Source organism: Lycorma delicatula, chromosome 3 (assembly GCF_047948215.1).
Source record: "Lycorma delicatula isolate Av1 chromosome 3, ASM4794821v1, whole genome shotgun sequence".
Lineage (NCBI taxonomy): Eukaryota > Metazoa > Arthropoda > Insecta > Hemiptera > Fulgoridae > Lycorma > Lycorma delicatula.
In genome coordinates, this window is record NC_134457.1 from 43,427,366 (window position 1) to 43,440,593 (window position 13,228).

Below are 13,228 nucleotides of genomic sequence, written 5' to 3' on the forward strand. Positions count from 1 at the left end.
GTACAGTTTAGAAGATCACTGCAAACAACAACTCCTCTGAATGTATTAAGGGTGCTATGCGGTTGCACTGATACCGCAAATTCACCGATCTTCTTCAATGCCTGGACTTTTTGACTTTGATTGTCGTTAATAGTTTCAACGTATAATCCGTTAAAGGTTTTACGAATTTCTTTAACAGGACCACCAGCACAATTAGTTATCTCTCTTGCGATCAAGAATGGACTAACTTTTTGGAAGTTTCCATTCTCCTTTGTAATAATTAAAAATCTTGGCTTAGGTACGTTATAGCCAAATAAACTTAACTTTAAGTCTTTATTGATTCTATCAGCATCTTTCTTTATCTTATCAGATTCCTTACTTTTTCCTCTTCGCTTGTGGCGAATCGGAGGTTTCTAAACGAGGGTGTTTACGTGCACCCTCTGCCACGTTTGTTTGTTCAATATTCATGAACGTTTATCCCTTCTGTAGCAAGGCTAGCCGCCGGGGTACACCCCCACTCCAGGGCTACTAACCTTGGAGGTCCGATCCGGTACTGCGGTGGAACCGGCATATGTCCTGGCAGAGAGCGGATGCGCAGTCTATGCATTGACTCCAGGCTCCTTCTCACCGAAGCTTTCAGAGCTCCCATGCACCGACATACATGGGCACCATTGCTACATGCTTGTCATCGCAGGGGGCATGTGGACAACAGAAGGGTCTCCGTTACACATGCAATAACATTGACCCTGGCCGCCACATCGCCAGCTCTAAGTTTAGAATATGTCCACTTCCTAATCAATAAATTGTTCATATCCTGCAAGTAGCCGAAAAATCCAATCCATGTGAGGACCTGATGGTGGAAACAGGTCAAAAGAAAAGCATAACCGAGGAATTTACTCGGAGCCCCGTTAGCCAGCTATATGTATTGTACGTATGTACAGCTGTTACCGCCGCCCTGGACGTGGAAAGTAGATGTTGTGTTCCGGACGTGGGGATTATCTACTTCAGGGCAATTATTATTATTTATTTATTTTATTTTTTTTATTTATTTATTTTTTTACTATTTTTACGGGTATTGACTACTAAGGTCATTAGCCCTCGTCACATTCTTTAAAATAAATTAGTATCACCATCAGGATCGTCATATGTAATGGTGTAAAGGGCCCTTACATTTTATTTAAAAGCACAATCTACACAGAAACATTAATCACAACAAGACAAAACAACACTTATGGGGTGTAAAGGGCCCCGTTATTAAAATTTGAGATAAGGTTCTCAAAAGACCATGTAATTAAAATACAAGATATCAATACCATTTCTTTCTTCTACGTGTCTCGTTTATAGTTTGTTTAAGCTCTCTCGGGGCGACCAGAACCGCTGTTGAGCAGTATATCAGTCGCGCCAGGGTGCCGTGGTAGTTGACTCCTTATAAGCAGGCTACAGGCATGCACCGTGCACACCCTTAGCCTCGCGCCCTCAATCCACCCTTGAGGGTCCCCCATGCCATCATCGGACACACCCCGACTCACTGCTCTTGAATGCAGACGACCCAGGGTGGTCTAAGCAAGAGGGCTACCTCCCGTCACTACACGTGCCACGCTTAGAGACTCCCATACATATAAAATTTCCATCTTAGAGATTCTCTAACACAGCTTTAAAATTTTCAAACTTTTACAGACTTCTAAGAAGTCCACTGGCGTGCAAAAACCAACTATTTTTTCTTCATTTCCATTATCCAGATCAGCAGTAATTTAGACGGAACCTTTTTCTGAGGTCCTTATATATTCTACACTCTTCTATTAGATGCTTGATTGTAAGTGTTTTATTACAAACACCGCACATTGGTCTCTCTTCGCCGGTTAACAAATATGAGTTTGTCAATCGCGTGTGACCGATTCTAAGTCTGGTCACAGCCACTTGTTCTCGGCGAGTCAACTTCACGTCGCTTTTCTAATTATACGGAGAAGTTTTGACTAAGTTTAATTTTGTATTTAAAGTCCTCCTATCAGTATTCCGCTTGTTTCTTATTATGTTAGACAGTTTTTAACATCTGCAACCCTTACAGGATTTGCATCAAAAACATCGCAGACTGTTGCCTTTCTCGCAGCTTCGTCTGCGCTTTCATTACCTGTAATACCAGCATGCCCTGGAGTCCATACAAATACACATCGCTGTCCTCGTTGATTTAGAACGTATATAATGGACAGGATGTTTGCAATTAGGACATCCTTAATGTTCTTGTTCCGAATTGCGACACGTGCACTTAAAGAATCGGAACATATTAGCACTCTCTCTTCGCAATAGTGTTCAGTGTAGCGAAGAGCTTGCTGAATCGCAGTAAGTTCTGCCGTGTAGACACTGATCACATCTGGCAGTTTCCAAAAGTGGGCTTCTCCATTTACATATATGGAGCATCCAACACCATGTTCGGTTTTAGAACCGTCAGTATAAATTCTAATATGTTCTTCGTAACTACTGACAGTTGCCAAAAATTCCTGTTGTATGATCACTGCTGGTTTCTTTTTTATTTCTCCTTGAGAGAGATCCAACCTTGTATTTACCGCTGGCAAGAGCCATGGCGGTATTTCTCTAGTAGAAATTGCTAATGTATCTGGAATGGCAATTTCGTATTTACTTCTTAATTCGTGGTACCTAATTCCGGCTGGTCTGGAATAGGTAGCACGACGTTCGTATAATGCAGCCATAGGATAGTTGTTGAAAAGTTTATTATTTATATCGGCAGGATAAGCCCATATATTTGCTGCGTATCTTAGTAAAAGGATCTCTCTTCTATAATGTAGTGGCATTATTCCGGCTTCAGACATCAGACTAGCCGCCGGACTTGTGCGGAAAGCGCCTGTTGCATATCTTATTCCGCTATCATGAATTACGTCTATTTTTTTTAAATGCGACTTCCTAGCGGATGAATATACAATTCACCCCTATAATATCTCTATTCATAATATCTCTGCGATTTCGTTTGGAGTGTCCTTAATATCATATTCATCTTGAAGGCTAGTTATGGGGCCAAAGTTTTTACGCCCACAAATCGCCTTCACTTTCCTCCAAACATCTGATGCAGAAGTAGCTCTATCAATGGATGACACGTATTGTTGCCAGGATCGTTTCTTCGAATCTATCATAAGACATTTTGCATACGCCCTTTATTTTTTAAAGGCAATAAGATTCTCTGTGTTTGGACTTTTCTTAAAGGCGTTATACGCTCTTTTCTTTATTTTAATAGCCTCATTAATTTCATCGTTCCACCATGGAACGGGTTTCTTTGTAAGTTTCCCAGATGTTTTGGGAATAAACCTCGATGCCGACTCAAGTATCTCATTTGTTATAGCGTCGCCATCGTCTCCGATAACTCCAGTTGTTTCAGGGAGTATCGTTCTAGCTGTGAAGCTCGTCCAATCTCCCAGTCAAACAACCATCTTTTAGAGATGGGATATATTTTTCTTGTAATATTAGTAACAATTTGCACCGGTAAATGATCGCTTCCATGCAAATCTTCTGTAACATGGAAGGTGTACCTCGGTGCTTTCGATCCGCTTATCAGTGCAAGATCTATACAGGACGTCGATCCATCTCTAGCATTGAAAAAGGTTCCTGACCCATCGTTTAAAAGCATAAGTTCAGAATTCATCAGGAACCTTTCCAATTCTCTTCCGCGGGGATCTACTCGATCCGATCCCCAGAGAGAATTATGAGCATTAAAATCACCCACCAGTAAAATAGGTGCGGGAAGCTCAGAAATTAGTCGCGCTATGTCATCCTCTTTCCAATCAAAATTCGGCAAGTATATGCTGCAAACAGTGACCTGATGCGGACGCTTCATTCTAATGGCGACCGCTTGCAGGTTTGTATTTAGATCAACAGCTTCGGCGATAGCTATGGTCGATGTTAGTATGGCTACTCCACCTCTAACTCTTATATTTGGCGGTTGATCTCGCCGAAATGTATCATATCCTTTTAAATTAAATTTTTCATTTCGGCTGAAATGCGTTTCTTGCAGACATATACAAATCGGGTCTACATCATGTACCAAGAGTTGGAGCTCATCAATGTTTGAAAACATCCATTCATGTTCCATTGTACTATCGACTCGCTGATTTTAAATTAAATTAGATCAAATTAAATCACATTATTGTGTTGGTTTTCCTTTTGGCCAACCTTTTTTCCTTTTTTATTCGTACTGCGAACAGCTTCGTGTTCGCAGATAACGTCGTCGCCCGTATAGCTTGCCGTCTCCGAGTCGGAGACAACAGAAGCTGCCGACGACGACGGACATGGATCGGCGCCGGTTTCAGACGCCGATTGAGAGGCGGCAACCTGGCCGCCCCCCGACACGGGGGTAGCACCGGTCACCGCCTGTGGAAGGGGGGACACTCGCCCCCCCTGTATGATTTTTTGTGGCCTCTGGGGTTTAGAGGCCACCTCAGTTGCAGGAGGCTTGGGAGCCTCCATAACAGATTGTGTAACTGTTATTTTCTGCTTATCAATAAGTATTTCACTAAGGCGGACTTGGATTTCAGGTTTAGCGTCCGTTTTCTTCTGATCAAGTGCAACTTTCGGAGTTTTATTTTCAGGAGGCTGTACTAATATCTTTGGATTTACATGTTCTTTACCATTGAAAGGCTTCATTTTATTTTCAATAATTCTTTCAATCATGTTAGTCAAAGTAGGAGCAAGTTTGCTGATGAGCTGGCTTTCATCAACAACAACCGGAGCAGGAGCAGCAGCAGCAGCCGCAACCTATAATAATTATAATAATTATTATTATTATTATTTTGTACTTAAATTACAAAATATATAAACAAAAAAAAAAACTATATGTAGAGGACTATTCAAGTTATACCTTAAGCCAGCGTCTCTCAACCTTTCAGTATTTGCAACCCAATTTTCAATCATAATTTTCATCGCCTCCTGCCCTCTCTTACAATAATAGTATTTTTACGGTGATTTTGATATTATTTTTGATACTGGTATTTTGACGCTAAAGCTGAACTACGACCTTAACTACAAACCTTAAAAATTACCAAGAATAAGTAAATTTATTAATATTTGGCATCACCGATCCGCTGCATTGACAAAACCAGAATCGATGCCTCTCCATTGTTCTCTGTCTTACGTCTACCATATCTGACATTCTCGTGGCTTCAATCGCGAGCAGTTCCGATTTGTCTCGAACATTCCGGAACGTATACGCAAACGTGTATAAATGCTGCACCTCGTTCAATTCCAGCCAGTCCCAGTCCAGTTGATCCTTCTATCGCTATCGAATCTATCGTGATGTGTATGTTGTAATTTGCGTGTTACGGCAGTAAATTATTTATACAGAATCATGGATAAATTTTAAAATGGGCGTTAAGAGAACATTAGACGGTAGTGAAGCATCAACAAGTGCACAGATGAGCGATGGTTCCAAAAATAAAATCAAGAAAATATTCTCAAGAATACTTAAATTTTGGGTTTATAAAGTACTTAAGTAAATGATGAAGAAAGGCCACTTGTGTCATTTACTCAAAAATTTTGGCAGCATACAGCACGAAACCTAATAAACGACATTTGGAGATGCTTCATAATGAGTATCTTAACAAACCCTGAGAATTCTTTGAATTAAAATTAAAATCATGTGAAAAACAAACATCATTTTTAAAAAAAACTTTGTGAATGAAAAAGGTTTACTTGCCTCTTACAAAATTTCATATAAAATAGCAAATTAAAAAGTCTCACACCATTGGTGAAGAGCTTATTTTGACAGCTCCAACTAAGATTGTAGAAACTATGTTTGAAGATAATGTTGGTAAAAAATTGCAGTCCATATCTTTATCAAATGATATGATTGCCCATCAAATTGGCGATGTAGCTGAAGATATACAGTATCAGCTTTTCAGAAAGTTGCGTACAAATTGTTTTCAATTCAGCTTGATGAGGCAACAAATGTCAATAAAGATGCTCATTTCATTGCATATATTTGATTGTGTGATTGTATACCAGCAATAGAAGAACTACTTTTCTGCAACCAATTGTACTCAAAGCAACAGCACTTGCATTATTTGCTACCTTTTTATTTTACAATTAACTGTGCACTTTGTGATGCTACTCTGATCAAAATTTTCATCATATTTTCCCTTGATCCATCCATGCAAATGCTGAGGCTGTTCCTTTTTTATTCATAAAGTAACATATTCCATTCCTGATTGATATATTATTTATTATGTACTGAATAGTTTAACAGATCTGTTTATTTAATAAAGGAAAAATGATAAATTATGATGTTGGAGATTAAAAAAGCAGTTAATAATGAAATTCGAGGAAATGTTATTTTAAAATCAGAGTTTGATAGAAGTTTAAAATAACTCTGGAATCAATGAAAATAAGTACCACTTATGATATCTCGTTGAAAATCTCTCATTGAGGGTTTATTACTGCAGTTAAGGAAAAGGCTTTTAATGGGTCATGGGTACTTCTGCGCTTATCTCCATGCTATAAGGAAAGCACCATCCCTCAACTGCCTCTATTGCCCTGGTGTACAGGATGACACCTTTAGAATTATTTCTCTAAAAAGTTACTTTTAGTAATAATTAATATCGTGATTTTTAGTAGTTTTTAACTTGAAGAATACCATTTTAGGAATAAAACTAGACATCTTAATCCTTCCTTCTTTATTCATAATACATTTATACCTCTTATCATAGGCTATACCTATGTCATGTATTCATAACATGTTGCATCATGAAAAATCAACATCTACCTAATCATATTTCATGATTCAACCATGGCTTTACATATTGTATGTTTAATAGATATGTCAACATATTTATTTATTTTATATTTTATCTCATATAAAATGCACCAGAATTTTTAAGTAATTATAAAGATCCATTTTTATGGTACTAATTTTGATTTTATTAATTTTAAGAACATTTCCTTAATCATTCATTTTCAGATTTATCAAATTTTAAATAAACGATTAACAGTATTAAATAGAATAAATAACATGAGTTATTACACAATTGTTTGTAATAAAATGATAGGCAATTTTATTTTTTATTCATAATTCAATATTTTTATCACCCTTCATAATTTTTTTATATGTAGTATGATAACAGTTTAAAACCAATAAAAAAAGAGAATGGTAAGTTAAATAAAATGAACTAAGAATAGTTCTGTAATCAGTACAAGGAATTCAAAGAAACTTCAGAAAGCACTTCACTTAAAGAGAAAAATCTGAAAATAATAAAAAGTGTGGATTAAAATTAATAAAAAAATAATTTTATACTTTTAGAATAAACAACTAATGATAAAAATTACATTTACTAATGATAAAAATTACATTACAGTTATTTAATCATTTACAAAATAAAATAAATATTTCTGGGTAACTGTATAGACACTTTAGGGAAAAATAAATAAAAAGAAGTGCAAAACAACAAAGATAATTAAACATATTAAGTAGAGTAAAATAAGATTAGTAAAAAATTGTTGCAACATACAAAAAAATTAGAGAAAAGTTTTGGAAAAATAAATCAAAGTGTGCTTATACAAGAAGTACAGATGGAAATCCATTATTAGGGAGACTAAGAAAGACCCAAGAGATAAAGGAATATGCAGAGGGCTCTATTCTGAAAAGATTAGTCATATATTCTTAAAAATTAATATTCATACCTCTATCAAAAGATACAACAGAACTTTTTTTCAAATAATTCCAACACAATTTTTCAACTTACAAGAAAGAGCCTTATTATTTTTTCATTACATTTTTAATAATTTATCAAACCATTTAAAAAATCTTCCCACCAATTTATTTAAAATTCAATTATAAAATTTTCTTTTATAGAAACAATGAATTTTTAATTTATACTAATTTAAACCCTTATTTTCTGCATTTCGTTGAGTATATATATGTATTCAAAGAATTTTCATTAATGCTTTCTGAATTGTGAGTTATTATATAATTGTGAGTTATCTTCGTGTATTTACCTTAACATTATTATTTCATGTGTCTATATTTTAAAAAAATAATGTAGGCTTTAATTATACCTATTTTTTTTATTTTACAATTAACTGTGTATTCTGCGATGCTACTCTGATCAAATTTTTCATCATATTTTCCCTTGATCCATCCATGCAAATGCTGAGGCTCTTCCTTTTTCATCCATGAAGTAACATATTCCATTCCTGATGTGCTCTACTCATATATGTTATTATGTACTGAATAAATTAAAAGATCTATTTATTTATTAAGGGTAAAATAATAAAATGTGATGTTGGAGATGGAAAAAGCAGTTAATAATGAAATTAGAGGAAACTTTATTTTAAAATCAGAGTTTAATAGAAGTTTAAAAAACTAAAACAAAAATATTGCCAAAGAAAAAGATAATACACCATTAGAATTACTGTCTTCTTTAGGAAAAAAAGGGTTAAATGATTTATATATCATTAAATAGAGTTTATGAGACTGAGAAAGTATAAGATTTGATTTCCAATTTGAGACTGGAGAGCCTACCAGGCTGGTCTCAATAACGTATTTTTGTGATGGTTAACTCACCATCACAAATCAAGAGCTCTAAGGTTCAAAGCCTCGTAAAGACAGTTTACTTTTATACGGATTTGAATACTAGATCATGGATACCGGTGTTCTTTGGTGGTTGGGTTTCAATAACCACACACCTCAGGAATGGTTGAACTGAGACTGTACAAGAATACACTTCATTTACATTCATATATATCATCCTCATTCATCCTTTGACGTAATACCTTATCGTGGTTCCAGAGGCTAATTAGAAAAAGGGGGAAAAAAAGAGTTTGGGACTGGAGAAGTTTATCAAGTATAAAAAAAATATATAACTGTTATTGTACAAAAGAAAACAGGAGAAGGTAAAAAAAAAGCTACCACACAATTAGTCTTATATTTCATTTATAAAAAATACTCAATGAAATAGTTCATAGTCAAAGAGAATGTACAAAGAAAAAAAAATCATTCATATATTAAGATAATTTTATTTAACTATTTCATCAGAAGTAGAATGCTTCCAGATAGAATTAAATGAACGCCATAATTTCAGTATTTAAATCTGATGACTCTCCAATAGAATTATGGACCTACCATTTTTCTAAACATATTTGCCAATGTATTTGAAAGATTTATTACATTTAAATTAATAATAATTTTAAATACAATGAGTAATATACTTTCAAATTAGTTTGAATTCCAAAAGGGTAAAGGAATCAATGATACCTCTGCCGATTTAAGAGTCAGAAATAAACTGGTGAAATTGGAAACATAAGGCTTTAGTGAAATTGCTAGGTCTCTTTAGGTTTTGAGGGTGTTCATTATATAATTGAAATAGTAATAATAATAGTAATAACACGCTGAAAAAGATATCTTTACACCAATTATTGATTCTGTTTATTTTATACGAGTAAAATGTGATAGGTAGTAAATATGATACATCAAAAATTATATTTGTTTAGCTGTTCAGATAAAAATAAATGTGATAACAGGTAGTGGTTTCATATAATTTACTTAACCAGTATACTTGTACTTATCAGAATAAAATATCTATTTAGTTACTAGTCCTGTCTTACTAGTTTCATGCATTTTTCCTGTTATTTTGTTTGCATTTCTTTAAGTAACTCAATAACGTATTTTTAAAATCTTGAAAAATCTTCTATAAATAAATACATATTTATTGATTTGTTTTAATAAACTCTCTCTTGAGTTGTGCCTATCTACTTTTTATACTCCTAACTTCATCCATCATTTTTAATTTTTAATTTACATCACAAATTCTATAACTTGTGGTATACTGTATCCCTTTAGCTTAACAGTAGAGCCTTCCTTTTACTCACACTTCACTGCTCTGTTTTTTACCCTGGTTTACTTTCAAAACTAATTTCTTTCTTTACTTCTTCTCACTCCAAGTTTCAGCCAAAGTAACAATATTAATCAGTCATTTAATTTTTCCTTTTGTGTTTGGACTACCACTCAATCTTTTCTTTTAATTTTTCTGTAGCTTCTTCCATACACACTGTGAAAATAATATATTCTCTACTGAAATCATAACTAATTTGTTTTTCTTTTCCAGCTCTTCATTAAATAATTGTTCCTGTCTGCTGTTCTTTCTATTTCCTTGTATTTATTTTTGTAATATATTCTCTCTTCTTTCATAAACATCAGTCATCCATCCAATCCATTGATATTATTATGATTTGATTTTATTTTCCTTAATTTATATTTAATTTTATGTTTAATTTATTTTTCGTAAATGTATGTTTCTCATTATTATTTTACTTTTTAGATCACTGTATCTCTCATTCAACTAAATTTAGTTATTTGCTTTTGAATGCTACTTACATTTCTTAAATGTTAAAAGAACTTTTTGCTTTATCCTATTAAAATTTTATACATTATTCTATTTAAAACTAATAACGAATGATTAAAAAAACAGGTGTGACTGTTCTTATGTGTTAAATTTATTTATTCAAAATATTTACACAAAATAAACAATTGTAAGAATTATTAATGAAAATATTATGTGACAATAAGTAAATAAAACTGGAATAAAATGAAACAATAATTTTGAAGGCCTTGTTGATAGATATTTGATTTTGAATATAAGTGGTCATTAAATAAGTAATTCAGCTTATCTAATTAAAATTATTTAAAAATGTATCCACATGGTAATGCTATATCTACAAAACAAACACTTTTAATTTAATTTTAAATAATTTGGATAACCATTTTTAGCTTTAAAGAAAAACAATAAAAAAGTATAAGATGCTTTTAGGTAGGTTGTAAAAGTAGTTGTATACCTGGTTTTATGGTTTGATAAGACAATTGAAATGAAGTGATTTATATATAAAATATTATTTATATCATATTTAGAAATATATACAGTCTTATATGAATGTATACATTGAAATAAAAAAGTTCACCTGGATTTTATGTATCATAATGAACAAAAACATTTCTTTGACAATAGTTATTTCTCCTTTGTTTTACTTTCCTAGCATCATAGCTGTAGAGCTGTACTGTACGAAGGTAAGTATGACAACAGTGGTCAATAAAATTTAATTTTTTTGTTTGTTAAATAAGAGTTAATGGATGATGCTTATAATATTTATTATCTTGATTTCATATATGTTAATAAATTTTTTCTATCAAGCTCAGGTTTTTGTTATTAAAATTTCTTTTGACACAAAAATTGTGTGGTGAATGTAATATAACAATACATTACAAGCATTTTGTACTCACCTAAAATCTATTTCTTTTGAATTTTCTAATATAATTTGCTATAGGTAGACCCTATTTAGATTCCAACAGCAATCAACTAATATTTTTGGGTTCCATTTTCCCTGGTATCATGCTTCCATTACAGAAATCTCCTGGTGAAAACATTCTCCATGTTCATCACTGATAGCACCAAAAGTTTTAGGGAAAAAGTCTAAATGTGAATGTAAGAAATAGATTTTGAGTGACATGTTACACCCAAGTTCTTTGTAGTTTTGAAGGAGTTCACCCACTCACAAGTGCTCAGTAGTTATTGGCCGTATGGTTTCGAAGGAAGTTGTTTACCACATTTTGAAATTATTTCCATTCAGCAACCTCCAAGTCATTCAAACATTCTTCAAATGCTGGATCACTCATTGGTTTTCTTATTTGTGGTCCAACAAATATACCTTCATTTATTTTAGCATTACTTATATAGGGGAATTTTTTTTTAGAAACTGAAACCCTGAACCATTATGATCGATTGCTTTAAAAATTTTTTTTAAATAAACCTAGATTAATGTGTAAAGAAAAACTTTTTCAGTGGAAGATAAACTTTTTCAGTTTTACTAATGCCTGACAAACAAAATTCTCTCTTACAATCAGTACCTCTCTCTTTGGTCACTGCTCTTTTATGTAATGGTTTTTCCTATCCCTGCTGTTCATTCACACAAAAAGCAACAAAACATAGTGTATGCAGGCCAAGTAAAATGTTATTACTTTCAGATCTCCACAGATATGTCCTAAATATTTATCATACTGATTAATGTTAAACATCCTAAACACACTAATCTAGTAAACATACAATCACTTTACTGAACAACATATATCCGTAAATACTAAATCCAGCTACAAAACTAAATGTTGCACACGCAAGAACTCACACTTGAATGAGAATTAAAAATATTTATCAAGGCTGCATGAGAGTTTATAAGTACATATAATAACAACAGAAATAACTTATGAGTAGATGATGTGTTTATTGTAAGATGAAAGTAGGAAGAATAAGTCATATTCTTGTTCATTTTAATTAGTGTGTAAATAATAAACATGATGACTAATGTCTAACAAATCAATGTGATAACAATTAAGTACAGTAATAAATAAAAAAAAACAAGTTATTTAGTTGATAAATAATATAATAAAATACGCTCACAAAATGCTGTGCTTTTGGAATTCATGCATAATACTACCTGAAAATAAGAATGGTAGTTGCAAAAAAAAAATATTAAGCCTGATAGAAGAATTCTTATTTCATATTTGAAATCAGCATGAAAAATACTATAAGAATCAGTTAATCACTCTCATTTAACAAAATCATCGTTGATAAGTGTAATCAGTCAAAATATACAGCATGGGTTTTTTGCATTTTTCAACATTTTATGGCCAGGAACACCAAAAAAAAGGGAGGAAAATGTTCATACATATGTATGTATACGTGTTGGTGTGTTTGAAGCTTAATAACTTTTGAATGGATAAACTACTTTGATGAAATTTTGAACATAAACTCATGTATATTGGAGAGTTTGTGGTGAAATTATGGTCAATATTTCCAGTGGTGCAAGTATCAACATGGTGGAGTGATAGTGTCTCAGCCATTCATCTGGAGGTCCCAGGTTCAAAGGCATTTCTCATATGCTACAAAAATTCCATTTACATATTAGGTACAGTAAATGGATTCTTTTCTGTTGTGTACCAATGAATAAATAAATTTATTTTCTCAAAATTTTGCAAACATGACCTCACTTTATATTAAGCCAGTACATGTGTGCATACTGACCTTACCATTTTTAAATAAACTTTGCTCCAAATTTCCCAAAATATCAAAAAAGTTATCCATTTACTTATTGCATATTTTTTAATGTTTTCCTAGGAATAATAGCACATCAAGCAACACCCCCTCCAGAAAAAAAAAACAACTTTGTAGGTAATACTGATGATTGGGAGCTGATCAAAGTTAAAAAATAT

General features: G+C 32.9%; 1 protein-coding gene across 1 annotated transcript in view; it reads right to left on the bottom strand.

The window, feature by feature from the left end:
• Positions 1 to 13,228, bottom strand: part of LOC142321122 (uncharacterized) — a 97,845-nt gene that overhangs the window by 25,400 nt on the left and 59,217 nt on the right. Inside the window, exon 6 of the mRNA XM_075359113.1 lies at positions 4,497 to 4,737. Coding sequence (XP_075215228.1) covers positions 4,497 to 4,737 — 241 coding nt within the window. The remainder of the gene's footprint in view (positions 1 to 4,496; positions 4,738 to 13,228) is intronic.